At 41.9% G+C, this 27980-nt stretch overlaps 2 protein-coding genes across 3 annotated transcripts in view; one reads left to right on the plus strand and one right to left on the minus strand.

Annotated features, from left to right (window-relative positions):
- LOC118524070 (uncharacterized) overlaps positions 1 to 27980 on the minus strand; it is a 112926-nt gene that overhangs the window by 71745 nt on the left and 13201 nt on the right. The window lies entirely within an intron of this gene.
- On the plus strand, positions 11955 to 13109 carry CHST4 (carbohydrate sulfotransferase 4). Its single transcript, XM_036077739.2, has one exon. It carries the CDS (start codon positions 11955 to 11957, stop codon positions 13107 to 13109), a length of 1155 nt encoding a protein of 384 aa, XP_035933632.1.

Genomic DNA, 27980 nt, shown 5'->3' on the forward strand with positions numbered 1-27980 from the left:
GTAGCAGTGAAGAAACTCCAGTCCTAGTACACAGGGAGCAATGGTCTAGGTAAAGGTAGGAGTGGGTAGTATAACCAGCAGAAAGATTCTTCTTGACCCCTGAGAAAATCAGACTCTAGCTCAGTGGCTGACTCTTTACCATGTGGGTGGGTCTCCAGATTCCAAAGATGGCAAAAGTCCAAGGGGGAGGGATGGAGCACAAAGCTCTGCTGAATAGTGGTCCCTGGGAGTCAACTCTCTTGAAATCATGCTTTGAGAAGCACTTAAAGTACATACAGCCCTTTGTCAGGATTCTTAAGTAGGGACCCCTTGCAATTGGATCTGATTTTGTGTTTGTATGATGATCAAATGTACATTTTCACAGAGAGATGGTCTTTATCTTTCATCAGATTTTTCTGAGACTTAAAAAGAGATGGGATCTGTACAGCCTTAACCGAGCTTTCTAATCTGGTATATTAGCCACGTTTCAAGTGTCCAATAACCTCACGTAGTAGTGGCTGCTATATTAGACAATGCAGATACCTAACGGTTCTTCATCACAGAAAAGTGCTATGGATGGTGCTCACTTAAAGAAATGGTGTTTTCCCTGTGAATGTTCCACAAGAAGGCTTGGATATCGAACACCAGCATTCAGATTTCTTCCCGGTGCTGTGGAATACTGTAGACTCTTAGAAGCCGCATATCTGAACGTGCTGACTACCACCAGAGGCTAGTGACCAAAGGAGGCTTTTCTTTAGCTGCTTGGCAGTCTATCAGCACAAATTCCTCTCAAGGAAAAGATGGTAGGTGATATGAATTATTTAGGGGTTTTGGTATATTTGAGGGATCATTATATTTGGGAAGGCTTCAGAAAAGCATGAAAAGAACAGTAGAAAGGGCTGGATTACAATTACTGGTGTTCATCAATGACTGACAAAGACCTAGTTTCTCTTCTCTTTTCTTTTTACATGAGGCCAGTAGAATCCCCCATGAGGTCTGCAAGGACTGAGGATTACATGGTGATACAGGGAATTGGGGCAGTTTTTTCTTCTTTTTGAATGTTAAATTTCTATTCCTGTAACTGTAGAAAGAGTTCTGCCCCGAATGAACTATCAACTATCCTTAGGAGGACAGCAAAACAGAACAGACTCACTAGTCCTGTCCATGATCACAGGGAGAGGTAGCTGTCAAGGAGTAAGCCTGGACTTTCTCTCGGACCGGAGGTTGGGTCCATACTTTTCCACTATAAGCCATGTAATTGTGGATACATTGTTTAGCTTCTCCAAGCCTCTATTCCATCATCTGGAAAATACAGAAATTACCTCCTAAGCAGAGAGGACAATGCAATGACCCCAATACGCACGCAGTGCTATGCTTGGCTTGTCGCCAGCTCCGAACAAGCAAGAGCTACCCTATCATTCTCTTCTTTCATAGTCTTCGTGCCTCCTAATTCCTTCCTGGGAATGCCCTCTGTTTGGGACACCCTGGGTTTTTTATTGCTGTGAATACCTATTTCTTAATGACTGTTTCCAGCCCAACCTTTCTGAAAGTTCTTCCTAACTGATATATGAGTGACACACTAAAGAGGCTAAGATCTGTGGTATTACTTGTGAGGAAAGAGGTGGGCAGGTACTTGTACGGAGAATTATGCTAAGTGTTTCATTAATCATTAAGGTCCCCATATTTATCGCAGTGTTATATGTCATAGGGAAACTGGGAACAATCTAAATGTCTGACAACCAAGCACTAGAATGTTGGCATATGACAAACCCTTTCGAAGTAATGTTTTCCATAAATATTTGTTTACATGGGTAAATGCTTATTACATAGTATGAGGTGAAAAAATCAGAGTCAAACACCCCCCAGACACTTGTATAAATGTGTATAAATGTGTGCCCGGAGACATGTCAAGAATATTCAACCATAGCTTCAAACTACAAACACTTCAGATGTCAATTAACAAGATCGTGGACAAATTATGGTATATTCACACATGGAATGTTACAAGGATAATAAAAACAAATTTAAAAACCCCTATTACTCTACGCAACAACATGATGAGTTTTACAAGGATAATATGAAACGAATAAAGAAAAGCTCAAAAGAATGTGGTATGATTCTATTTCCGTAAAGGTCAAATTGGGGAAAATTTAATTGTCTTGCTTAAAATGATAAACTGTAGGGGGCGCTTGGCTGGCTCAGTCAGTGGGGCGTGTAACTCTTGATTCTGGCTCTTCAATGTATATCCCAGCATGGAGTCACTCTGAGGAAGAGAAATGTCTCTTCTCCCTGCCGGGGAGAAACTGGGACAGAGGGAGGGCCACACAATTGAAATCCCACCACCACAGGTCTGGTCATTTGTGCCAATGATAAGGCCTTGGGAGGCCCAGCTGATGGAAACCAGCAAAGACACTTACTAGATTATCCTATAGAACTCCTATAACTCTGCCTGCTCTCCCTTTCAAAGCCTAGAAAATGGGCCAGAAACTGAGCAAGAAGAAAGAGGTATTATGATTAACTACCACTTTTTTTTAACATTTATTTTTTTTATTTCAGCGAGAGAGAGAGAGAGAGAGAGAGAGAGAGAGAGAGAGAGAGAGGGCGTGCGTGCGCAGGGGGGAGGAGCAGGGGAAGAAGGAGAGAGAAACTCAGGCAGAATCCCCGCTGAGTGGGGAGCTGACTTGGGACTTGATCTGACCCTGAGATCAGACCTGAGCTGAAACCAAGAGCCGGACGTCTAACCGACTGCACCTCCTAGGTGCCCCTTAACTACCACTTTTTAACTCATTCTTGTCATAATATTGTATTAGGGGTTGTTATATGCACTAATCCTGCCCTGACATTCACAAGAATTCTATAAAGTAGATATATATTTTACACTGATATTCCAGGGCTCAGAGAGGTGGGAAGGACTTACCCCAGATGCCTGACTGCAAAGTCAGTGGCTTTTACACTTGGCCACAATTTACATTTACTTGAGTATTCTCATCTATTGTTTACACTCACAACAATCATGTAAAGTAGCTCAGAGTAGTTGTGTGATTTGCCCAAGGACACACAGCTAGTAAGAAGCTATAATTTTCAATAACTTATTTCTTTTTTTCTTGTGGGGGTAATATTTTTCCTGTACCCCAACTAAATGCCAATATATCTATGTCCTCCCATACATTTAGTTATTACATCTAGGTAATTATCTAGTTAGAATCTCCTGTAAGAAGGGTTGAAGATGTTGAACATGACACAGAGGCCAAAAAAATGTTATCTTCCACTGCTAAATCCAGTGGAGTGAGCAGGCAGGTACGATCCAGAAATAGCATTCAGGTTTTCTCCTCTTTTTTGCAACAGAGATAAGATTAAGGTATAAGAGCAAGGCTTAAGATCTTGCGGGTATTTGGTTTGTGATTGTCCCTGATTTCCCTATCAACCTCATCTCCCAGGTCTCCTTTTTCTTTTTCTACCCTGTCCTAAGGGAGTTAACATTTTCAGCTGCCTTCAAGGAGCCTACTTTCCAGCACCGGCTCCCAGCTGTGGGAGAGAACGCTTCCTCCTTTGCTTCTCCCAGTCTACCGCGAGCAGACTCTCCCAGCGGCTAAGTCTCTCTGTGTTAAAGCTGCTAATATCAAGGCTACTAGGGAGTGAGCGCTTTCTCAACATCATCTTGGAAGGTGGGTCACTATTCTGGCAGAAGGCAGAGGGCAGTGGAATTTGTTCTGAGTAGGTACAGTTATGCAAAATGCAAGGAGGAAAAGGAAGCCGATAGGGCAGTTGGTGAGACAGAAGAGAAAAGCACAACTTGGCTAGCAGTGAGACTCTCTAAAGCAGGAGAAGCCTAAGCTATTATCAAGGTAAGGAGAGCGTTTTCTCTGTATACACCTCCACAGCGCGGCCATTGTCCCAGAAAACCTCCTGCAGCTAAGCTAAGGATTTTAACAGCAATGGCAGAGGAGGGGGGTTGTGGAGGGGGGCTAAATCAGAGTCGCCCGGAGAATCTCCCTGAAAAAGTACAAGCCTCTTGCCAACAGCTCCCTCATCCCCACCCAGCTCCATCTCTGAAAGGATCTGAAAAAGCCTAGAAGGCCAGTAGGGCTGTCCTGATAGATGTCTTGTAGATGGTCCCCTGACTCATCTAACTTACTCCGATCCTGGCTTCTGAGTTCAAGTTTCTGTATTTGCTGTGTCTTCTCTGCTCAGGTGCTGGAGAATGGCAGACGGGAGGTGGAGGGAGCTGTAGGTTTTCTCGAGCTCAGGCGAGGTGTGATGTGATCACTGAATGCTCTCGGCCCTGAGACTCAAAAGACCTGGGGTCTGATTCAGGTAGGGCTATTTCCACCATTGAGTCAATCAGTTACAGTTTCAGTTTACTTACTCTGAAACACGGGTGTGTGGATTTTCAGTGTCCTGTATATATAACTGGATAGCTGTCATGATTGTGGCTGAATGGGGTTTCAAAGTTGTGGAATGCTATTCAGATGTAAAAGAAGATTAAGTTGTGAGGCCGGCACATCAGCCCAAGTAGAAGAGACTTCTGTCTTGTATGGCCTCAGACCAGTCTAGAACTTCTGGTTGGAATTGAAATACGTTTATATGCGCAAAATAAAACTATCTTGTCCCCCCCACCCCCGCTTCCTTACCCGAAATCAACGAGGGCACCTCAAGCACTAAAAACTGCTCTACAAATGATGTCATTCAGTCATCATTCGGTAGATGTTTCAGGCACTGTTTTTGGCACACTGGAGATGCAGCAGTGGTGAGGACCCAGGTCCAACCCTCCTGGCACTTTCAGTCTAGTTAGTGTTTGTTACTATATGGTCACCTTTGCCCAGGTGCTTATCCCCGTGGTTTTCCTGGGTCTATAGGTATATGTGTGGATTTCAGTTTCCCCAATCCAGCTCTGATCTCTCGGTTTGTGAAAATATCTTCTGCCATCTCTAATTTCGGGTTATGGGAGCATAATCTCACTGGGGAATCTAAGTTAGGAATGTGCCAGCGGCTGGAATCCGGGACTCTTAAATTGCTGCCTGTTATTTTTTCCCTCAGAATTCATTTTCTTTTTTTAAATATTTTATTTATTTGACAGAGAGAGACACAGTGAGAGAGGGAACACAAGCAGGGGGAGTGGGAGAGGGAGAAGCAGGCTTCCCGCAGAGCAGGGAGCCCGATGTGGGGCTCGATCCCAGGACCCTGGGATCATGACCTGAGCCGAAGGCAGCCGCTTAACTGACTGAGCCACCCAGGTGACCCCCCCCTTTTTTTTTTAAGATTTTATTTATTTATTTGACAGAGAGAGCACAAGCAGGGGGAGTGGCAGGCAGAGGGAGAGGCAGACTCCCTGCAAAGAAGGGAGCCCTGCTCAGGACTTGATCCCAGGATCCTGGGATCATGATCTGAGCTGAAGGCAAACACTTAACCGATTAAGCCATCCAGGCGCCCCTGCTCATTTTGTTTCTAAAAGGCTACCCAGTACTCATTTGGGGGTCATCCATAATTCAGCCCGTGGTCATCAAGCTGCCAGATGAGGTCACGTTGATGATGGTGATGTTTTTTTAAGAACAATACCACTCACCCCTAGTTGGTGCAACCTGTTTTTAAATTATTTTGGGGGGCAGTGATCACAGGATGTGCTGAGGGTTTTCTCTGTTTTTTCTTTTTCTAACTGAGCTGGTTAGACAAGAGAAGTAGTCTGAGTGGTCTTTTGCTCTGCAATACAGCTTTTATTTCTTTTTTTATCTTTAAGATTTAGTTATTTTTTAAGATTTATTTATTTATTTAGGGAGAAGGAGAGAGAGAGGAAGAGAAGCAGACGCCCGGCTGAGCGGGGCTGATTTCACAACCCTGAGATCATGACCGGAGCCGGTATCGAAAGTCAGATGATCAACCAACTGAGCCACCCAAATGCCCTGCTTTTATTTCTTATTAATTTAAAAAAATAATGTTCATGGGTTTTTTTTTTTCTAGTTTTCATTAATACATACTCGGTGTAGAAACTCCTTTTTTTTTGGAATAAGGTTAACTGTGCTATACCATCAAACCTATGCCTCTAACTTTATTAATATTTTGCTCCATGCAATTGAGAGAGTTTTGGTTCTGTGCTCAGTACTCAACAGAATCATCTACATTTTAGTAACTGATACTACAGAGACACCCATGTGCAAAGGACAAGTTTCTGTTTCTCAGTGGATCTCATTCAGTTATCTGCTTTCCAGCTATGATTACTCTTCTTCCCATATTCAACTACTGATTTATTCAACAAGTGTTTAAAGAGCCTTAATCACTTACAAGTTTCATGTACCTTTAAATAAGACAAGACATAGCATTTACCCTTAAGTTACAGTAGCCCAGTGGTAGAAACATTCTTCTACAGCTATTTACTATAGAGTGAGAGATGGATGCTACTGGAAAGTTTAGAGAATAATTAAATCTCAGGAGTAAGGGCTTCTAAATAATAGGAAAGAACTGAAAGTAAAGTCTAGAGCCTACGGTGTTGAAAAGCAGGGGACTGACAGGGGATCAAAGATCAGACCATGAAGGTCCCTGGGTACAAGACTTGGGGATTTTAGGGACGCCTGGGTGGCTCAGATGGTTAAGCATCTGCCTTCGGCTCAGGTCATGATCCCAGGGTCCTGGGATCGAGCCCCACATCGGGCTCTGTGCTCAGCAGGGAGCCTGCTTCTCCCTCTGCCTGCCTGTCTGCCTACTTGTGATCTCTCTCTCTCTCTCTCTCTCTGTCAAATAAATAAATAAAAATCTTTAAAAAAAAAAAAAAAAGACTTGGGGATTTTGATTTAATCCCGTATGTGCTGGAAAGTTACTGAAGGATTTCAAGGAGGGGACTGATAGACTTGTGCTTTAGAAAAGACAGTTTTTGGCAGCAGTGGATGGGGGGGACGGGGAATTTGAGAGACAGAAGAGAGAGGCTACTTACTATCAAAGGCCAGGCCAGAGATGAGCAGACCGGGGATTCTGACAACGGGGAGGGGGGGATTCAAGCTTGGCACCTGAATAGCCAGGAAAAGAACACTTGGGAAGGTGGACTAGGGACTCTGCAATGGAGTTGTGTCACACACCTCTCACAAACACTTACCAACTCCAAGGACCACAGAGGTTAGTGCAGGACAGGGGGAGAGGTGGTAGTTAGATGAGAGGAGATGGCCATAAAAAACCCGACTTGCCCTTTCTTCATGGAGCCACAACTGCTCACTTCTCCCAGGCCCTCAATATCATCTCTACTACTGATTACAATCTCTGCAGACATGGGCTTTGCCTACAGTACTCCCTGGCTGTCCTGGCTAGCCCCATCATGGGCTGCCTGGATCCAGGAAGTAGCTAGATCCCAGTGACAAGACATGGGACTCACTTTACAAAAGCATATTTTCTTTCTGGCCAGGGTGAGTGCTCATGGTAAGAAAAAGCAGAGAAAGAAATCGAAGGGTTTCCATGGGAATTCCTGAGAGCTGTGAACAACTGAAGCCTGAGGACAACTGGGGACGGAGTTAGAAGGCCTGGCTCCAGCCTGAGACAGAATGGGCATGAGGCCAGGAGCTACTGGTAGGCAAGGAGGACTTAGAGCCATTGATCCTGCTCAGGACACTGAGTTGGCCCAAAGCCAGGATTGGGGAGCAAAAGTATAACTTTGAAAGGTCTACATTCCTAATCCTTAAGAAATGTTAGCTTCTTTTTGAGTTGATTACAGGCCCTGCATATAAAATTCTATCACAGTTTCCTTATAAATGTGCACAGGTTAAGTTCTTCCTTTCTTTACTTTTCTCTCTTTTGCTCTGTTGTTTCCTATCTTTGTTCCAAATTTTTCCAGATACTCACGTTACCTTTGGGAGAGAATCTCTTGCTAAAGTCATTTCCTCAGTCTTTGGGAGGTGGGGGTAGAGGAGGGCAATCTTGGGCTATTATTAATAATGTCCTAGTTTCTAATCATTTCCTCTTGGGCTTGAGTTTGAAAGACCTAAGAGCATATCTTAGCTGGTCCTGTTCTAACCTTCAGGGCAAAGAAAGGAATTACCCCTCACTGACATTTCCTTGGCATATAGCAAAGTAATCCCGGCCATGAAGGAGAGAGGATCCTCACTGGATCCTTTTGGCAATAAGGAGGAAATGCATTGTTGTAAAAAATGGAAGAGAAGGGTTTCTATGCCACTGCACAAGGTCTGGCTTGGGTCAGTACACACTTCCCAGAAGGTTCAGGGGACTTCCAAGGGAAGCCCATGAGCTGGCAAAGCATGCTGTACCTCTTCAGGAAGCAAGCTATAAACCTGCTTTTATATTTATATATTTTATATTTATATATTCCTCCTTGAAAATCTACTCCCTAGAATTTCTGCAGCTCTGGATATAGTGAATGGTTTATGACCAGTATGAAGACCATGTGGGTGACAGATAGCAAAGCTACACATACGTGTATTTTTTGACTCCACAATTCCCCTTCTGGGGATTTAGCTTACATACACGTGTAACAAGGTTTAAACATCAGGTCACCATTGAAGTTTTTGTAATGGCAAAAGAGCTGGAAATAAGCCAAAAGCCCAGCAATGAGGAAACTAGTTAAATAAACTGTGGAATATCTGTATAATAGAACTCTGTGTAGTGGTAAAATGGAGTGAGGAAATGCTTTATGTGCTACCATGTAAAGCTCACCAAGACATACTGTAAAGTTAAAAAAGCATGCTGTGTATAACTTGCTACTTTTTCTATTATAAAGAGGGGGGGAAAATTAAGACTACATATACATTTGAATTTTCTTGGGTGTGCAGAAAGCAACTGAAAAGACACATACAAAATGAACCCAGTTGCTACCTGGGGGCACAACTGGGGGCAAGGTGGGAAATGGGCAGATAGCGGACATGTACTGAAGCAGACTTTCGCTGTACAGTAATGACCAAACACGAGCTAGCAGATTCATCCTAGCTGTGAGTACAGAAGAGGTTACTGATTCAGCAGCTGGTAAAATTCTTAGGTGTTCTTTCCCCCAGAAATATACTGTGACCCGTCATTAAGGTATGTCATTAACCCTGTTTACAAAGAGCTCTAAAAGTTTTCCAGTTTATGACTATAGTCTTCATCCACAGACATAACTGCTTGTCATAGTATTTCCCCCTCGCCTGTTAAAGACTTGCAGTGTGACAGGCTAGACTCAGGCTGGTAAGCACTCCCCTTATGTCCTGCATGCATGCAGAATTGTAGGAAGCCTTCTTTTATTTATTTTTTTAAAGATTTTATTTATTTATTTGACAGAGAGAGAGAGCACAAGCAGGGAGAGTGGCAGGCAGAGGGAGAGGGAGAAGCAGGCTCACTGAGCAGGGAGCCCGATGCACCTATGTGGGACTTGATCCCAGGACCTTGGGATCATGACCCAAGCCGAAGGCAGATGTTAACAAATGAGCCACCCAGGCGCCTGAAGAAGCCTTCTAAATTCTAAGTCTGTGGGTTTAATGTCCATGATAATGATACTTTTTAAAACAATTTGAACCATGTAACTATTACTCATTAAAAACTTTTTAAAAATTAGTGATAAGATCTGTCACCAGGAAATTAACAAACCTTAAATCCAGCTCCAATTACTGTCTAGAAATATATTTTCTTTTTTTTCCTTTAAAAAAAATTTTTTTTAAAGATTTTATTTATTGGGGTGCCTGGGTGGCTCAGTCAGTTAAGCATCTGCCTTTGGTTCAGGTCATGATCCCAGGGTTCTGGGATGGAGCCCCACCCCATGTTGGGCTCCTTGCTGAGCGGGGAATCTGCTTCTCCCTCTGCCCCTCCCCCTGTTTTTGCTGTCCACACTCTGGCTCTCTCTCTCTCTCTGAGAGAGAGAGAGTGCACAAGCATGGGGAGCAGCAGAGGGAAAGGGAGAAGCAGGCTCTCCGCTGAGTAGGAAGCCTGATGTGGGGCTCCATCCCAGGACCCTGGGATCATGACCTGGGCCCAAGGCAGATGCTTAACCGGCTGAGCCACCCAGGCACCCCTAGAAATATATTTTCTTTGTTAAAGCTGAAAGGAAGAGGGGGCGCCTGGGTGGCTCAGTTGGTTAAGCGACTGCCTTCAGCTCAGGTCATGATCCTGGAGTCCTAGGATCGAGTCCCGCATCGGACTCCCTGCTTGGTGGGGAGTATGCTTCTCCCTCTGACCCTCCCCCCTCTCATGCTCTCTCTGTCTCATTCTTTCTCTCTCAAATAAATAAATTCTTTAAAAAAAAAAAAAAGCTGGAAGGAAGAATATCTTGGGTATATAACGATATGCAAATTAGCGCCTTGCAGGTGCCTGGCTGCCTCAGTTGGTGGAGCATGGGACCCTTGATCTCAGGATTATGAGTTCAAGCCCCATGTTGGGTGTACAGATTACTTAAAAACAAAATGTTTAAAAAAAATTAGCACCTTGCTACTATTAATATTTTACACTATGCAAAATAGCTATTCTATCTGTTCTATCTCTCAATAGTTGTTTATGCTAGGAAGTCACCCAAAATGATCCAGATTCATCTTAACCCTTAAAGAACCCTTAACCTTAAACTCTTAAAAAACCCTCAGAATAATATTCTAGCATGTCACTGGGAACCATGGTCTTTTCATACAAAGTGAGCCTTGATTATAAAGGAAGTTGAGGGTTGCCACCAGTCTGTATGAGCCTTAGTGTGAATTACTAAGTGGAATTCATTTCTCTAGATATTTTTTTAAAGATTATATTTATTTATTTATTTATTTATTTAGAGAGAGAGAGAGAGCATGCACAAGTGGGGGGAGGGGCAGAGGGAGAGGGAGAGAGAGAATCCCAAGCAGGCTCCCTGCTGAGCATGGAGCCCAACACGGGGTTCAATCCCAGGACCCTGATATCATGACCTGAGCTAAAATCAAGAGTTGGCCGCTTAACTGACTGAGCCATCCAGGCACCCCTCTCCAGATATTTAACATCTAACAACTGGAAAATCATCCTAATGTTCTTATTCTGTTGGACCAAAATACTTTACCGTCACCTATGAGAACATTTTTTAATAAGAAATATCTTAAAGTTTTGATGAGATGGCATTCCCTAGGGTTGTGCAGTACACAACCTGGCCATCTGTACTGAGCTGCCCTAATTGGGTTGTGTCACGCAGTTAAGCATTCCCCCCGGCAGCAGCACAGTGGCTAACAGGCCACAAGTATCACTACTGCAGCTCTTAGGTTGGTTTGCACACTTCCATAGAGCCAGCTGTTAAGGAGACAACAATTCAAGCCAAATAGATTCAGATAGTTTCTTAGCTACACAGATGTAAGGTCAGCTTGGGTCAGTTCCTTGTGTCCCTAGTCCCACAGGATGATGCCAAACCAGAGGGGACCAAATGACAGGTACCATGGGCACTTGGCTCTGCCCCGAGGAGACAACTCCAAACTCAAGCCAAACAGTTTTATAGCCTGCAACCATATCCTTCAGGGGATTGAAAGGCCTGTGCTTGCTTGAGATGAAGGAAGGCAATGAGAAATGGCCTACGGCAATCTCCCTGAAGATAGGGGAGGTGGGTGAACAATGACCTTGAGGTAGTTCCTCCCAAGTCAGCTTATCTCCCTTAGTTTCAGAAGGAATCACAGAGCATTCCACCAAAATTTGGTCAGACTGTGGTTAAGCTTTGCCTAAGTGGCCCATGTAGACACGTGTGTGTCACCAAGGTGGCAGGGTGAGCTATTCCTCTAAGATGATGAAATATGGCTACATTCAGGCATTTTTGGCAGCTCACTGGACAAGAAAGACCAGGAGGAAGGAAGTAAAGAGCCTAAAATAAATAGATCTTATTGACATACTAACTGCAAGGGACAGGAATTGATTCAGAGAAGGATTTGTGTAGTTGGTTACCAGAAGTTCCCAGCACTCTACGTTGCTCCTTGCTGGGGGTCAGGGGGAAAAATGACTTTGGCAAGAAAGGGGATGGAAGGCTGACACCAAAACAGAAGCCTAACAACCCTTCTGCTTGTTCCTTAAAGGTCTTCCACTTCAGCATGACGATACTGCCCAAAAAAATGCGGCCACTGCTGTTTCTGGTTTCCCAGATGGCCATCTTTGCTCTCTTCTTCCATCTGTATGGCCACAACTTCAACTCCCTGTCCACAAAGGAGGAGCCCAAGCCCATGCATGTGCTGGTCCTGTCTTCCTGGCGCTCTGGTTCTTCTTTTGTGGGACAGCTTTTTGGGCAGCACCCGGATGTCTTCTACCTGATGGAGCCCGCGTGGCACATCTGGATGACCTTCACACACAGCACTGCCTGGAGGCTGCATATGGCAGTGAGGGATCTGATCCGTGCCATTTTTCTGTGTGACATGAGTGTCTTTGATGCCTACATAAAACCCAGTCCTCGAAGACAGTCCAGCCTCTTCCAGTGGGAGAACAGCCGGGCCCTGTGTTCCCCACCTGCCTGCAACATCTTCTCCCGGGATATGATCATACCCCAGGCTCACTGCAAGCTTCTGTGCAGTAAACAGCCCTTTGAGGTGGTAGAGAAGGCCTGTCGCTCCTATAGCCACGTGGTGCTCAAGGAGGTGCGCTTCTTCAACCTGCAGGTGCTCTACCCACTGCTGAGAGACCCTTCCCTCAATCTGCACATTGTGCACCTGGTACGGGATCCCCGGGCGGTGTTCCGTTCTCGAGAACAAACCATAGGGGAACTCATGATTGACAGCCGCATTGTGATGGGGCAGCATTGGGAGAAAGTCAAGGAGGAGGATCAGCCTTACTACATGATGCAGGTCATCTGCCAAAGCCAGCTGGAGATCTATAAGGCTGTGCAGTCCTTGCCCAAAGCCCTGAGGCAACGCTACGTGCTTGTTCGCTATGAGGACCTGGTCCGGGACCCCATTGCCCAGACTGCCCAAATGTATAAATACGTGGGACTGAAATTCTTGCCCCACCTCCAGACCTGGGTGTACAACATCACTCGAGGCAAGGGCATGGGTAATCATGCCTTCCACACTAATGCCAGGAATGCCCTCAACGTCTCCCAGGCCTGGCGCTGGACCTTGCCTTATGGAAAGGTTTCTCGACTTCAAAAAGTCTGCAATGATACCATGACTTTGCTGGGCTACCACCTTGTCAGATCTGAGCAAGAGCAGAAAAACCTGTCACTGGATCTTCTGTCTACATGGACTCCCTCCAACTAAGTCCACCAAGAGGGTAGAAGAAGCTCTGTCCCCAACTGGCATCAGCCTCAGCCCCATTAACCAAAGGCTTCTGAGTCTTAATTACATGTACACTAGTGTACATGTGAGCATGAGTTGTGCCCATGCTCAAGCTGAGAAACTTTCATGTCTCTGCTCATGCCTAGAAGAGATTCAGCAGCATATTCCACCCTGAAAAAGGAGTATTGCCTTTCTTCTCTTCTTGGCTTTCCTATCCGTGTATACTGCAAAGACTTTGTGGCCTGGGGTCCTATTTAGCACCACGCAGTATCAGTGGAGTAAATCCATAAACTTCTCTGTCCACATCTTGCCCGGTGGGAAAGGGAGGAGACAGGAAAACCGGGGAAATGGGTCTTCCACCAAAGAACCCACCAGCACATTCCACAGGGATATGAACTCTGAGACCATGGAACTCCTGATGGATTCAAAAAGGGAACAGAGAACAGGATTGGATGCTTACGGTGAGCTTGGCCGTCACAGCTATCAGTTATCACAAATACAAAATAAGATCTCTGCACGACAGAGCAAGCTCTTAAATTCATGGGGGTGGCTGGGCCTGATGTGGACATCATTTCCCATCAGTGTTTTCCTATCACATGGAAGACTTTGACTTGTGAAGCTGCCATCCGTTAACACTAAAATTCCAAATAGGATTCTGTTAGGAGTTTCCCATGTTATGCTTTCTAATTACTTAGTAGTAAAATACTAATTCTTAGAGGACCCTAACGTGATAGCATAAGCTATCTTTTACTATTACTTTTACTATTATGTGTTACCCACACATAAAAAAAAAACTGCTAAGACAATATTTGGTGTTAGAATATGAACTGAGTCTAAACTGATCAATACTCACCATCATACTGTGCTCTTAAGAATCTGTAGAAAGTAGGCAACTAGCAACTAAGCCCTTTCTTTCTTGTGTGAGGTGTGAGTTGTGATAATATTGTATATATCACCCTAGGGTCTGGGCAAAGGGTTCTTTTAATGTGATCGTCGGCCAGAGGACCTCAGGTCTAGTATGGCTGGCGCTGTTCAGCACTTCCGGGTCACCTCTCCGCATGATAGAGGTTGTTGCTCCCAGTCTTTGCAGCACTCCCCGGGTCTTGTGATGCATCCGAATCTACTGTTAGAAATTCATTTTGCCATGCCACACCTCAGATCTGCTGGAATTGGAATCCACCAGGGTGGGAGCTGGGATTCTGTATGTTGATCAAGCAACCTGGTGATCCTTTCATGGCCAGCCTGGCAATACCACACCCTCCACTGGGGAGCAGCACTGTTTGCCTTCCTGCTTCAAGACAGTTGCCTTTGCAGCACATGCCAGGTATCCACACTGCTGACTCCTGACACTGGTGCTGTCCTTGGGTTGGAAGGAATAGGAAGAAGGTCTATATTTGTCTGGAACTCCAGGGACCTCTGAGTCCTGACTTGCTTAATATTTCGCTTTGTCCAAACCTGAAAGATGCCAACACTTCATCTTCCCTTTGGTTCCCACTCCCACTTCGGACGTGGTCCTCACCTCATAAAGTGCCATCGCTGGCAGATGGGAATTCTCACGCCTGATTCTGCCGAGGAGCTCTGGGGCTCTGGCACCACCTGAGATGCGTGAGTGGTTACCTTTGCCAGCTGGGTCTAGCAAAGTGAATCTATATGCGGCTCTAAAGGAGTGAACTTATTCTAACATGTAAACCTAAGCCATTCTAGAAAGACCTCAAGAGCCTAGCAAGAATCTCCCAAGCAAATGCTTCTTGCCTCTACGAACCTTCCAAAACTGTAAAAAGTTTCCCCAACATTGAAAATAAGGCCAGGGCAGTAGGTGATGGTGCAGAGTTAAGAAGACCAGTGAGGGGGACAGGCAGTGATAGACTCAACTGCCTCTGATTTCCCCTCTGAAATTCCAGCCTCCACCTGAATTGTCTTAATGTTAGCAACTTCCTTAGGAACCATCTCTATGGGATGCTGGAGTACAGAGCGGCTTGCTTCTCCTTCTCCAAAGGAGTCGTTCTGTGCTCATGAGCGCATGGGCTCTGGAACCATGCTGCCTGGGTGACATTACTATCACCAGCTGGGTGACCTCCAGCAAGTCCCTTAACATCTCCATGTCTCAGTTCCCTCAACTGTAGGGTGGGTAGAATAATGGTGGCACTGACGTCCTCGAGTTGCTGGGAGGGCTGATGAGTTAATAAATGGAACATGCGTGGCAAGCATCCGGCACATAAGCAAACACTCACTAAGTGGTAGCTGTGATTATCTTGGTAACAACGCTGGTTTTAGCTCTCTCAAGGACTGTCTTCCATCATTTCTGGTAACATCCTCATTAAGGTGATGCTCAACAGCAGATCACAAGCCCTTTGTGGCGTTTCTGATCATACTGGTACAATTAGATTTATAGCCATCTGTAATGGCTCTAGTTTATATCAGTTGTTCTCAACCCAAGGTGATTTTGTTCCCCAGGGCACATTGGTCAATGTGTAGAAACATTTTTGGTTGTCACCACTGGTGGAGTGGGTGTTGCTGGCATCTAGTGGCCTGGGATGCTGCTAAACCTCCTACAATGTACAGGAAAGCCCTCACCCGCGCCCCCAACAAAAATTCTCTGGTCCAAAATGTCAATATCACAGCTGTTAAGAAACCCTAGTCTGCATTCATCAGATGCTGAATGCATGCAAGATGAAGAGCTGATGATTCGAACAGATCTCTCTTCTCTCCTCATTCAGTCACATTCAATCTTACTCAAACAGTACACCCCCAGGCCAAGTGTCCTGACTGGGGAGATGTCACAACCCCCCAGGGCTCTTCTGGCACCCACTCAAGTCATCTCAAAGGGAGCAAGCTGTGCGGCAGACATTATAAAAATACAGAGCAGCATCACAGGGCCTGATGAGAGGAAGTGAACAAAGCCAGGCTTCCTGGGACCAGTCATGCACTGGCCATAACTGGTCTTGGCTTATATCCACCCTAATTCGGTCAGCTGTGGCCAGAAGAGAAGAGCTTAATGGGGGCAAAACATAGTCATTTAGGGCCTTGGGGAAGATGGGCAGGACAAATGAAGCCAGAAGCAGACACGGTGCTAGACAAATGAGCTGTCTAACATGTCTGGGAACAAAATCACTCACAAATGTCAACACATTCCACAGGCACTACAGGATTTAAACCGTGGCTCCCCAATCTTTTTTCCATTATTACCTCCCCCCCTCAGCAAGCCTACGGTAGACATTTTTGTTCTAATCATCCTCTACCATGAACTATTAATACCACAAATATACTGCATATTTTTACGCAGTTTTTAATGGCCCTCCAAAGGGCCACAAATCATTGTTATACCTACGTTTTTTGCCCCCCACAAACCACTTTTTACCCCGCTGGTGGCAACAGCAGTTCCACTGAGAATGCATGATCTAGGCCACTGTCCCTGACACTTAGCTCCCTCCCCAGCTCCTCTCTATTTTCGTTAACATGTCTTTTGTCGTCCCCCCCAAACTATGTTCCTTGCTGTCACCAATAAGATTTGTACCTTGCTCAACCATAATTAAATGTGATTATGCAAAATAACACACTGTAAGCACCTATGAAAATGTTACTTATAATAAATAATAGTAATAAATAATAATACAAGTGACTCTCATTGCCACCCTCCCTGCCAGCACTATTAACTATTTGGGATGGCTGCTGGCCCTGTTTGCCTTGCCACATTTCAAGATTGCTTCTTATGGTCCTGGAAGAACACACTGTTTTTCAAGTTTATGAGAAGAACTGAGAACAAGTGGAACAGGCACATAGCACCGCTGTTCATGAAGAATGAGGTGTGTTTCAGAAAAAGTATGCTATTGTTCCACCCTAAATCAATATGGATTTAAATGGCTAACGACAGATAATGTAAACATGTTGGATGAAAGGGATAAAGGCTCCTGTCCTTTTAAGTAGGGGTGTGGTGAACTCCTGATTACCTAATCAAACGATGAGATAAACCAAACAATGAGACTTTAACAGATGCAGTTTATACACACACACACACAAACACACACACACACACACACACACACACACACACACAGCATTCTGAAAGCAAATGAGCTTGAAAAAGTTGACAAAACTAAATTTAACCAGATTTTCAAACTCAAGACCCTCAGAACTTCAAATACGTTCATGTGCATATTAAGAATGGAAAAGAGCAGACAGCGTCTCTCCCAAACTTCTTTGACCAAGGAGGTTTTGTTTTTCCCCCTCAGTATACCTATTAACATCCATCAGGAGAATGTTTCGAGAAAGACCAGTGTGAGAAATGCTGAGGTGTCTTCAGCAACCCTAACCCTGATGACCCCAACACTCTGGTTTCTTTTTGCCTCCTCCCGAACTCAGGCCGGCAAATGCGGAATGGAGGAGATTGCACGCAGGCAGTTAATACACAGGGGCTTTATGATCGCCCACATCAATCTGTGATTACTTCACCACTCACCTACAACTCTTTCCCCCTCAGCATAAGAACTTTCCCCGGTCATCTTCTGGTCGCATACCTTCTCCTCCTCCCCAGAGAAAAAAGCCATCTGATACTGGACTTCTCCACTCATTCACTGTGAACGTCTGAAGCTCCCCGAGCATTCTGTCTTCCTCCTTATATTGTGTTACAAGATAGAGACTGTTCTGTCTCCTGTTGAAGGAGCCACTATCCTGTTGAAGCTCCCACTATCAGAGCTTTGGATTCTATCCCCTCACCTTTTCAAGAACTGTGTATTTTTAGTATTCACTCCCTCTCGACTCAACTTCTCCTCAACTGAATCCTTCTCTTTGGATTTTTAAGTCAGTATACTCTCATCTTGAAAAAAATTCTCTCTCGTTCCCATATCCTTATCCAACTACAGATCTTCTTCCACTTACAATGGGGTTAAACCCATCCTAGGTCAAAAAATATCATAAGTCAAAATGCATGTAATACCCTTAAGTGAACATCATAGCTTAGCGTGGCCTACCTTAAGCATTCTCAGAACATTTACATTAGCCTACAGTTGGGCAAAATCATCTCCCACAAAACCTATTTTATAATAAAGAACTGAATATCTCCTTTAATTCATTGAATACTGTATTGAAAGTGAAAAACAGAATGGTTGTATGGGTACAGAATGCTTGTCAGGGTATTGGCTCTTTACCCCCGCAATGGTGTGGCTGACTGGGAGCTGCAGCTCGCCGCCCCCGTCCAGGCTCACAACAGAACTGAACCATGTATCGCTAGCCTGAGAAAAGATAAAAATTCAAACTTGATGTATGGTTCCTACTGAATGCATATTGTTTTCACACCATGATAAAGTCAAAAAATTGTTAGGTTGAACCATCAGAAGTCGGGGACCATCTGTACTGGCCTCTCCTCACCTACAGCCAAACTGCTCTTACGGGTTGTCCATGGTCATCGGCTTTTTATTTTCTCACCTTCTATTTCCTCCTCCACCCACTTCAATCTGGATTTTGTCCCCTTCTCTAAACTGGTCTCAATAACAAAGTTCCATGTTATTCATTCACTCAATGGACATTTTCCAATTCTCATTTCACCTGAACTCTCAGCAACAAACGTGATCAAGAACTTCTCCTTCTTGAGACACTATATCCTAGTTTTCTTATTTCTCTAGCCACTTCTCAATTTTTTGTAGAATTATTCTTTTCTACCTAGCTATTAAATATTGGAGTTACTTAAGGCACAACATAGATCCTCTTCTTTTCCCACCCTATGCTTTCTCTCTAGACTATCTAATTTATGCCCACGTAGTTTTTAAAAACCACCTACATGCAGATTATATATATAAATATATCTTTGATGTATATCTTCTCTAAGCTCCAGATCTGTAAATCCAATCACCGATCGACGCCTCTTGAATATCTCAAAAGATACCTCAGACTCAGTATGTCCAAACATCACATTCATGATTTTCCCCTCCTCCAACCTATACCATGCCAAACATCTTTATCCCTTCTGGGTCTCTTCCGCACCTTTTCAATCTGTTGCCAAATCAAAAAAACTGGACTTTTCCCTTGACTTCTTCCACCAGTCAGTCACCAACAACTGTCGATTCTACCCCATCAACATTTCTTAAGTTCAATTTCTTTCCGTTTCTTTGTCCCTCCAAATCCTCACCCTGTTTTGTTCATGCCATCACCATCTCTCTCCTGAAGCACTGACTGGTCTTCCTGCCTCCAAGCTTCCCACTTAAATACAATCTACATTGTATTGAAAGTTCAGAAAGTCCAAATTTCTTAATACAGTTTGGATAGCCTTTCGTGATCTGGCTCTTATATCCTTCCCTTGTCACTCCCTCTTAGACTGTACTTTCCTACCATCTCAAATTTGTAGTTCTACCAGTGTGCTACATATATGTCTGGATCTTAGATCATGCTATTTCTCCCACCTAGAATATGCTATTCTGTCCCACCCCCAACTTCTCTGGCTTGTTATTTTTTAATCCCTTCTCAACTAAAACATCTCCTTTGGGAGTTTTTCCCAGCTTGACCCTTAGGCCTCTATTCAGTGTCACCTGTACTGGATTTCTACTATCACAGCACTTATTACAATATAATAAAACCATCCAATGTATGTGTCTTTGAGCTCTTTGAAGGCAGAAACTATCTTGTTCACTGTGCTATAACTGATGCCTAGCACAGTTCCTGGCATCCATTAAATGTTTAATAAATGAAACCTTGATCTTATCTGTATTATATGTAAAGAGCTCATTCTTCATGTAATACTTAGAAAAAAAGGCTAATCACAGAACCTTCTATTCTGAGAAACACAGTGACATGTTTAAAGATTCAGGTAAGGGGCGCCTGGGTGGCTCAGTCAGTTAAGTGTCTGCCTTTGGCTCAGGTCGTGATCCCAGGTCCTGGGATTGAGACCCACACTGGGATCTCTGCTGCGGGGAGCCTGCTTCTCCTTCTCCCTCTGCCTGTCACTCTGCCTACTTGTGCTCTCTCTCTCTGTCAAATAAATAAAATATTAAAAAAAATAGAGAATCAGATAAGAAAGAAACAACATTTAAAAGTTTCCTGTTTGAGAGAAACAAGGGAAGTTGAATCTCAAAGCCAACAGCTCAGAAGTGCTGGGTCAAGTGGGGTGGCAGATGGGAGGTAGGGGATAAAGCAGAGATTCAGAAATTAAGTTGACATGTATTTCTAATAGTGATATTACTGTGGCAAGAGGAGCTGCAAATTATGCCGGTTTCTGAAGAGCTGCATGTGTTCACAGGGTGTAGCATGTGAACGAATCAAGTGCCACCCATATGGCAAATACTTGCTTAGTGATTGCGTTCCAAATGGCTTTTAGCCAAATCTCTAAGCAGAAAAATTTACCAATCTTAAGCTAGATGGAATAATAAAAAAAGAATACTAAAATTACTAAAATTGAAAAAATAAACTATGACAGAATGAAAAAAGGGATACAATTACAGAAAATCAGAAACTTGAAAAATAGAAATCTATCATGAACAACTTTATGGTATTTGAAAATTTAGAGAAAACGGACATTTTAGTTTATTTAGGTGGGGAGGGGCAGAGGGAAAAGGAAAGAAAGAATCTTAAGCAGGCTCGACATGACCTGAGACAAAAGCGAGAGTTGGACACTTAACCTTCTGAGCCACCCAGTCACCCTGAGAAAATGGATATTTTAAAGAAAGATGTAATTTATTAAATTGACTATGGAAGAAACAGAAAATATAAGTAGGCTTGTAACTTATAATTATGAAAGAAATTGAATCAGTATCTTAAAATCTACCACCTATTGTAGTTTGATTTCTCATGTGGCTTGACTTCTGAAAAAGAATAACTGCTAGATTACACTTGCATTACTATTTCCAATCAGTGACAATTCAGTTTTTCATCAGAAATGAATAAATTGACATTCTGATATCTAAATTGAGTAAGAAGCAAAGAATCCTAAGACTCATGCTGACCCCTAAGCATGGCAGTTGAATCCCTATTGAGTCCCACAGGTGGTCATGGTTCCCTTTGTGTTTAAGTCTTACATCCTTTATTTAGGGGATTTCTTTAGAAAAAGAAAAAAAAAGTTCTTTAAAAAATTTTCCTGAAAGGGATGTGCAAATAAAAAATTTAAGAAAATCAAGCTGAACAGATATCTAAAGAAAATGGAAATGAATAAGAAGATATCAAGACTTCAACCTTATTACATTTAAATGTGCTTCTTAAGAAAACCTGGAAATTTGTGTATTTTCCCAAAAAAAAATGATGTATAGAAGGAAACACCTCAAAACTTTTAAACCTAAGCTCTCATGAAGCTTATTTATCAAAATCTCAACTGAAGAGTCAAATTAATATACATAAAAAAGTGATTCTTAAACTTAACTAGATAGTTCACTTTAATTCCATATGTGAATTAGAAATAACTAGAAAATTTATTAATAATTTTACTATGTATTAAATTGAGCTACATGAAATTGTATACGAAATGATATTTTACCATTTGAACATACAAAAAAATGGCAACTCTATATGACCCAATGTGTTTATTAAAGGAGAAAAAAAAGGTGTCCAGACTACGCTGAACTATTTTTAGTTGTTTAGTTAAAATTTATTTGTTATTAATTATTATCTTTTATTCTGTTCTAATACTCCCTGCAAAAAAGCAACAATTGGTGCAAATGGTTTATGAGAACATTGCAGGAGACATATTTAAAGTGGAGAGAATTCTATTTACGGAAATTTGTTTTATTTAAAAGTTAAGACAAAGATCATCATTATTCAATTCTTGCATTATTCAAACCTTATTCAAGACAGCAGTTGCAGAACACTGTACTGGGCAGGAATATAGTTTGGTACCCAAAACTAAAGAACATATAATCAAGTAATATGAACTTCTACAAATGTATTAATTGGAAATCAAAGAAATGTCAATAATTAGAACTGGTTTTATGGAAGGAGATGAACTGACATTGGTATTGAAGGTCACCTAAGATTTGGCAGATAGGTGAAAACCATTAGCAAACACAAACAGGCGGATGAATATGGCCAGTTTGAGATCAAAGATCATCTGTCTAAGACAATTTGTTGGAGAATATTGATATCAAAGAGTGACTATGAAAGGAGGGGCCAGGTGGTTTTTTTCCAGTGCCTGACTGTCTAAAGATCTCTAGGAAGGTAACTACACCAAGAAAGTAACATTTTAGGGAGACTAATCTGGTAATGGCGAGCAGGATAGCTTTCAGGAGAGAAAGACAGGAGTCAGTGAGATCAGTTAGGACAGTCCTGCCATGATCTGCATGAGAAGATAAAAAGTCCAGGACTAGGGTGATAGATGATAGTGGAAATAAAGGGCACAAAAAGAAGCCAACAGAAGTTTTGAAGAGACCTGGCAGTGTTGGTGGCATAAGGAGTACAAATCAACACTGCAGGCTTCTCCCTTTTCAGATACCTTCACCAAGAAGTGATGTCCAATGTAAACACTTTGTTTTTATACAGTGCTTTATGTATATTTGGTCCTCAGTACATGAGTAAGTTCTCATCTTTATATTAGAGGCCAAATATTTGTGTTTTCAATGCTTCAATATTTTCAGTATTTCTATTAATGTCTGTTTTGGAATAGAACCCAAACTAGTCTTTTTTAAAAAAATTATTAAGTAAAATAAAATAAAATTACTAAAATCAAGAATGAAAGCAGGGATATTACTACTGACTTTACAAAAATAAAAAAGATGGTAAAGGAATGCTATGAACAACCATATGCTAACAAATTAGATAAAAGACAAAATGAACAAAGTCCTAGAAAGACACAAACTACCAAAAATAACTCAAAAAGAAATAGAAAGTCTGGAAAGACTGACAAGAGACTGAATTAGTAATTTAAAACGTCCCACAAAGAAAATCCCAAGCCCAAATGGCTTTACTGATAGACTCCACCAAACATTTAAAGAATTAATATGAATCCTCTTGAACTCTTCCAAAATGAAGAGGAGGAAGTATCTCCCACCTGTTATATAAGGCCAGTGTTACTCTGAGACAAAAACCAGAAAAACATGTTACAAAAACCCCCACTTAACAGTATCTCTTATAAATATAGGTGCAAAAGCCTCAACAAATACTAGTTAACTGAATCCAACAACATGTAAGAAGGACTGTACACCATGACTAAGTGGGAATTATCCCAGGAATGTAAGGTTGATTTCACATCAGAAAATCAAGTAATGCAATACATCACACTAATAGAATATAAAAACAAAACCTGGGGCACCTAGGTGGTTCAGCTGATTCAGTGCGTGGCTCTTGATTTCGGCTGAGGCCATGATCTCAGGGTTGTGAGATTGAGCCCCAGGTTAGGCTCCATGCTGAGCATGGAACCTACTTAAGATTCTCTCTTTCCCTCTGCCCCTTCCTGCCAGCTTATGTGCACGCTGGTGCATGCTCTCTCTCTAAAAAAACAAAAAAAAACCCAGAAACAAACAAAAAACCATTTGATAATCTCAATAGATGTAAAAAAAAAAGTACTTGACAAAATCCAAAAGCCTTTCATGATTAAAATAATCAATAAACTAAAAATAGTAGGGAACTTCCTCAAACTGGAAAAAGGGCATCTATTAAAAACCCACAGATAACATCATACCTAATGGTAAAAGAATGAATGCTCCCTCCACCCCCAAGATCAAGAATAAGACAAGGATGTCCATTCTCACCATTTTATTTCATAATGTATTGGAGGTTCTATGAAGGTCAAGTGGGCAAGAAATAAAACATATCCAGATTGGAAAGGAAGATGTAAAATGATCTCTATTTGCAGATAGCATGATCTTATATATAGAAAATCCTAAGGAATCCACTAAAAAATATTAGAATAAAGGAGTTTAGCAAGGTTGCAGGATACAAGATCAATAAACAAATACCAATTCTATTTTTATATACTAGCAAACAATCCAAAATGTCATCTGGCTTCTTCACAGAAATTGACAAGCTGATCCTAAAATATTGTGGGGAAGAAGTCCCAATTTCAAAACTTACTACAAAGCTCCAGTAATTAAGACAATATGGATGGCTCAGTCAGTAGAACATGCAACTTTTGATCTCAGGGTTGTGAGTTTGTGCCCCACATTGGGTGTAGAGGTTACTTAAAAATAAAATCTTAGGGACGCCTGGGTGGCTCAGTTGGTTAAGCATCCAACTCTCAATTTTGACTCAGGTCATGATCTCAGGGTCATGAGACCGAGCCCCATTTGGGCTCTGCGCTGGGCATGGAGCCTGCTTAAGATTCTCTCCCTGCCCCCACCCCGCCCCATTCGCGTACATATGCACTCTCTCTCTCTCTCAAAAATAAATAGATAATAAAATCTTTTAAAAAAAGACAATATAGTACTGGTATAAAGATAGACAAATAGATCAATGGAATACAATAGAGAGTCCAAAAATGAACCTTTGCATATATGGTCAAATAACCTTTGACAAGGGTGCCAAGACCACTCAATGGGGAAAGAATAGTCTTTTCAAAAAATGGCACTGGGACAATTAGATATCCATATGTAAAAGAATGAAGTTGGACCCCTACCTCACACCATATACAAAAATTAACTCAGATGAATCATAGGCCTATATATAAGAGTTAAGACTATAAAATCCTTAGAAGAAAACATAAAAATAAATCTTCATGATCTTTGATTAGGCAATGGTTTCTTAGATATGACACCAAAAGCACAAGCAACAAAAGGAATAAGAGATAAGTTGGACTTCATCAAAATTAAAAACTTCAATGCTTCAAAGGACACCATCAAGAGAGAGAAAAGATAACCCAGAGAATGGGAGAAAATATTTGCAAATCATACATCTGATAAGGAACTTGTATCTGGAATATACAAAGAACTGTTACACTTCAACAATAAAAAGAAAAATAATCCAATTTAAAAATGGGCAAAGGATGCAAACAGACATTTCTCCAAAGAAGATATACAAATGGCTAATGCACACATGAAAAAGTTGCTCAAAATCATTAGTCATTAGGGAAACACAAATCAAAGCCACAATTAGATACCTACTATGATGGCTGACATCAAAAAGGCAAATAATAAATGTTTTGCAGTTCCTCAAAAGGTTAAACATACAGTCACCACATGACATATGAGATTTCTTTTGGAGGTGATAAAAAGTGTTCTAAAATTGATGGTGGTAATGGTTACACAATGCTGTGAATATACTAAAAACCACTGAATTGTATACTTAATTTTTTTAAAGACTTTATTTATTTGAGAGAGAGCGTGCACAGGAGTGGGGGTGGGGGGAGTCAGGGAGAGGGAGAAGTATACTCGCTGCTGAGCAGGGAGCCCAACAATGCAGGCCCATCCCAGCATCCTGAGATCATGACCTGAGCCTAAGGCAGACGCTTAACCAACCAACTGAGCCACCCAGGTGCTCAATTATATACTTTATTATATATATACTTTATATATATACTGAATTATATACTTTATTATATACTTTATATATAATTATATACTTTAAATTATATATTGAATTATATACTTTATATGGATAAATTGTATAGGAATTACATCTTTATATGGATTTATATACTTTATATATTATATACTTTAAATGGATATAATATCCATTATAAATGGATTATTTATATACTTTAAATGGATAAATTGTATAGGAATTACATCTCAGAAAGCCATTAAAACAAAGAGAAGAGAAATCTCCAGGGGCTTCCCAGCCCACACAGTCCCTCTCTCTTCATTCACTCACTTCTATCCATGTTCTCTTCTTTCTGCCAATTTTCTGGACTTTGCACCTGTAGTTTATACTTAGAACATTCTACCCCAAATTATCTCAAGCTGATCTCCTTCTCATCGAGATCCTCAAACGAATCCTCTTCAGAGACATTTTCCCACAAGTCTCCCTGCAAATGATGTCTCATTTATTCTGTCCATGAACAAAAATGAGTTGAAGTGAGTCAGAGGTTAAAGTGACTCAGATATTTAGCTCATGTGTATCAGGCAGTCCCTCAAAATGATGTAACTGCCAGAGCTAAAGCAGAATTGGAGTCTTTATATATAGAGCACAGAAGAGAGGGGCCTATGGTTAGGATATTTTCCCAGTTGCAATTTTCTTTATCTGTAACTGCTGCAAAACTTTGCAGCTGGAATGGATGGGTTCTGTTGGGGTTTTCATGCTTCTTTCTCATGACTGTTGATGCACTCTTACTTTGGTAGCTGTTGAAACAGTTCTTTTGAGAGCTATCTTTGTAAGGCCTGTGAGTCATGCTAGTTAAGGTCCAAGGGAAGGGGAGGTAGAAAGGAGAAGACAGGGGGAAGGAGAGGAGAGAGAAAGAAAGAAAAAGGAAGGGAGGTAAAGATTAAAAAACAAGGAAAACTAGGGTCTGTTTTCTTTCATAATTCTTTACAATGCTTCTCAGTATGTAAAGTCATCTTAGTTATATGCATGTTTCTTTTCCATCGTCCATCCTCTGACAGGATGTTTCCACCTTGTTTGCCCACATAGCAGATGCTCAATAAATATCTGATGGCTGACTGAACAAATTCCACATCAACATGATAAATCCAGGAGGAAAGCATGAGAAAACTGTTTGAGACTTTCTAACCACACCTCTCATTTCTCATGACTATAACTAACTTCTAAGGCAGCTATAGGCTGAGTCTCCATTGCCTGGGTGCTTATCAAAGTTATGAATTCTTGAGCTGCCCCTCCACAGACTGGTTCATCTGTGCTTTTAACTACACATCTGCCTTGCCTAGAGAAACAAATGTATTTTAAAAATGGTAAGATCAAAGTCTGTGTAACAGTCTGTGCAGTGCTTCCACTTGAGGACCTCTGTTTAAGAAAAAGAGAGGCTCAAAAAATAAAACTCAAAAGTTATTCCAAAGCTTTGAATATGGTTCGTTTTTAGATAACATTAAGGGGTTATTTTTAATTTTGTTAGATGTTACAACGTCATCATGGTTGTGTTGTATGTCTGTATAAATATGTATGTATAAATATGAATACAAGCAGACATACATAGTCTCTGTTAATGATGTACCATACTAAAGTACTTACGGATGAATTTATATATCTTGGATTTGCTTTAAGATGCCCCAGAAAAGGGGGAAACAAATTGGCAAAATGGTGATAATTTAGGGAACTGGATGGTGAATACACTGAGATTCATTATATTACCCTCTCCACTTTTCTGTTTGAAAGTTTCATAATAAAACATTCTTTTTGGGATGCCTGGGTGGGCTCAGTCGATAAAGCGTCTGCCTTTGGCTCAGGTCATGATCCCAGGGTCCTGGAAGTCCCACATCTGGCTCCTTGCTCAGCAGGAAGCCTGCTTCTCCCTCTGCCTGCCACTCCCCCTCCTTGTACTCTCACACTCTCTCTCTCTCCCACTCTCTCTCTCTGGCAAATAAATAAATAAATAAATAAAATCTTTAATAAAAAAAATAAAACTCTTTAAAAAAATACGCTTTAAAAAATAGTTTCAAGTTAGTGATAACTAACAATCCCCCCAAGAGGCACTTGTGGTGGGAAAGTATAGTCAGAAATGTTGTGTATTTGCCCCAAAGTGAAGGTTGAAGGGGAATGGGCAGGAAAAAAGGTTTATGGGCCAGACCCTTTGGGTACATTCCTTCATTTAATACCCTTCACAACTTTGTTAGGTTAATGCCACCTTAACTATGTGATTAAATTTAGCATCACTAATCATGGGACAAACTGGTATTCCATGCCTCCTGGTGGAGTGTATGGAGAAGTACAAACCATCATTGAAGTGGTCCTCCTGCCAAAAATTGTTTAACCTGAATATAATCATGAAGCAGCCGTCAAGTGCTGAACATGGATATTCTACAGACAATGGGCCTGGACACTTCAAAACTGCCAATATCA

This window comes from Halichoerus grypus, chromosome 15, assembly GCF_964656455.1.
Source record: "Halichoerus grypus chromosome 15, mHalGry1.hap1.1, whole genome shotgun sequence".
NCBI lineage: Eukaryota > Metazoa > Chordata > Mammalia > Carnivora > Phocidae > Halichoerus > Halichoerus grypus.

Excerpts from the sequence above, each read along its gene's own strand:
- CHST4 (XM_036077739.2), top strand. The coding sequence starts at position 11,955 with ATGACGATACTGCCCAAAAAAATGCGGCCACTGCTGTTTCTGGTTTCC.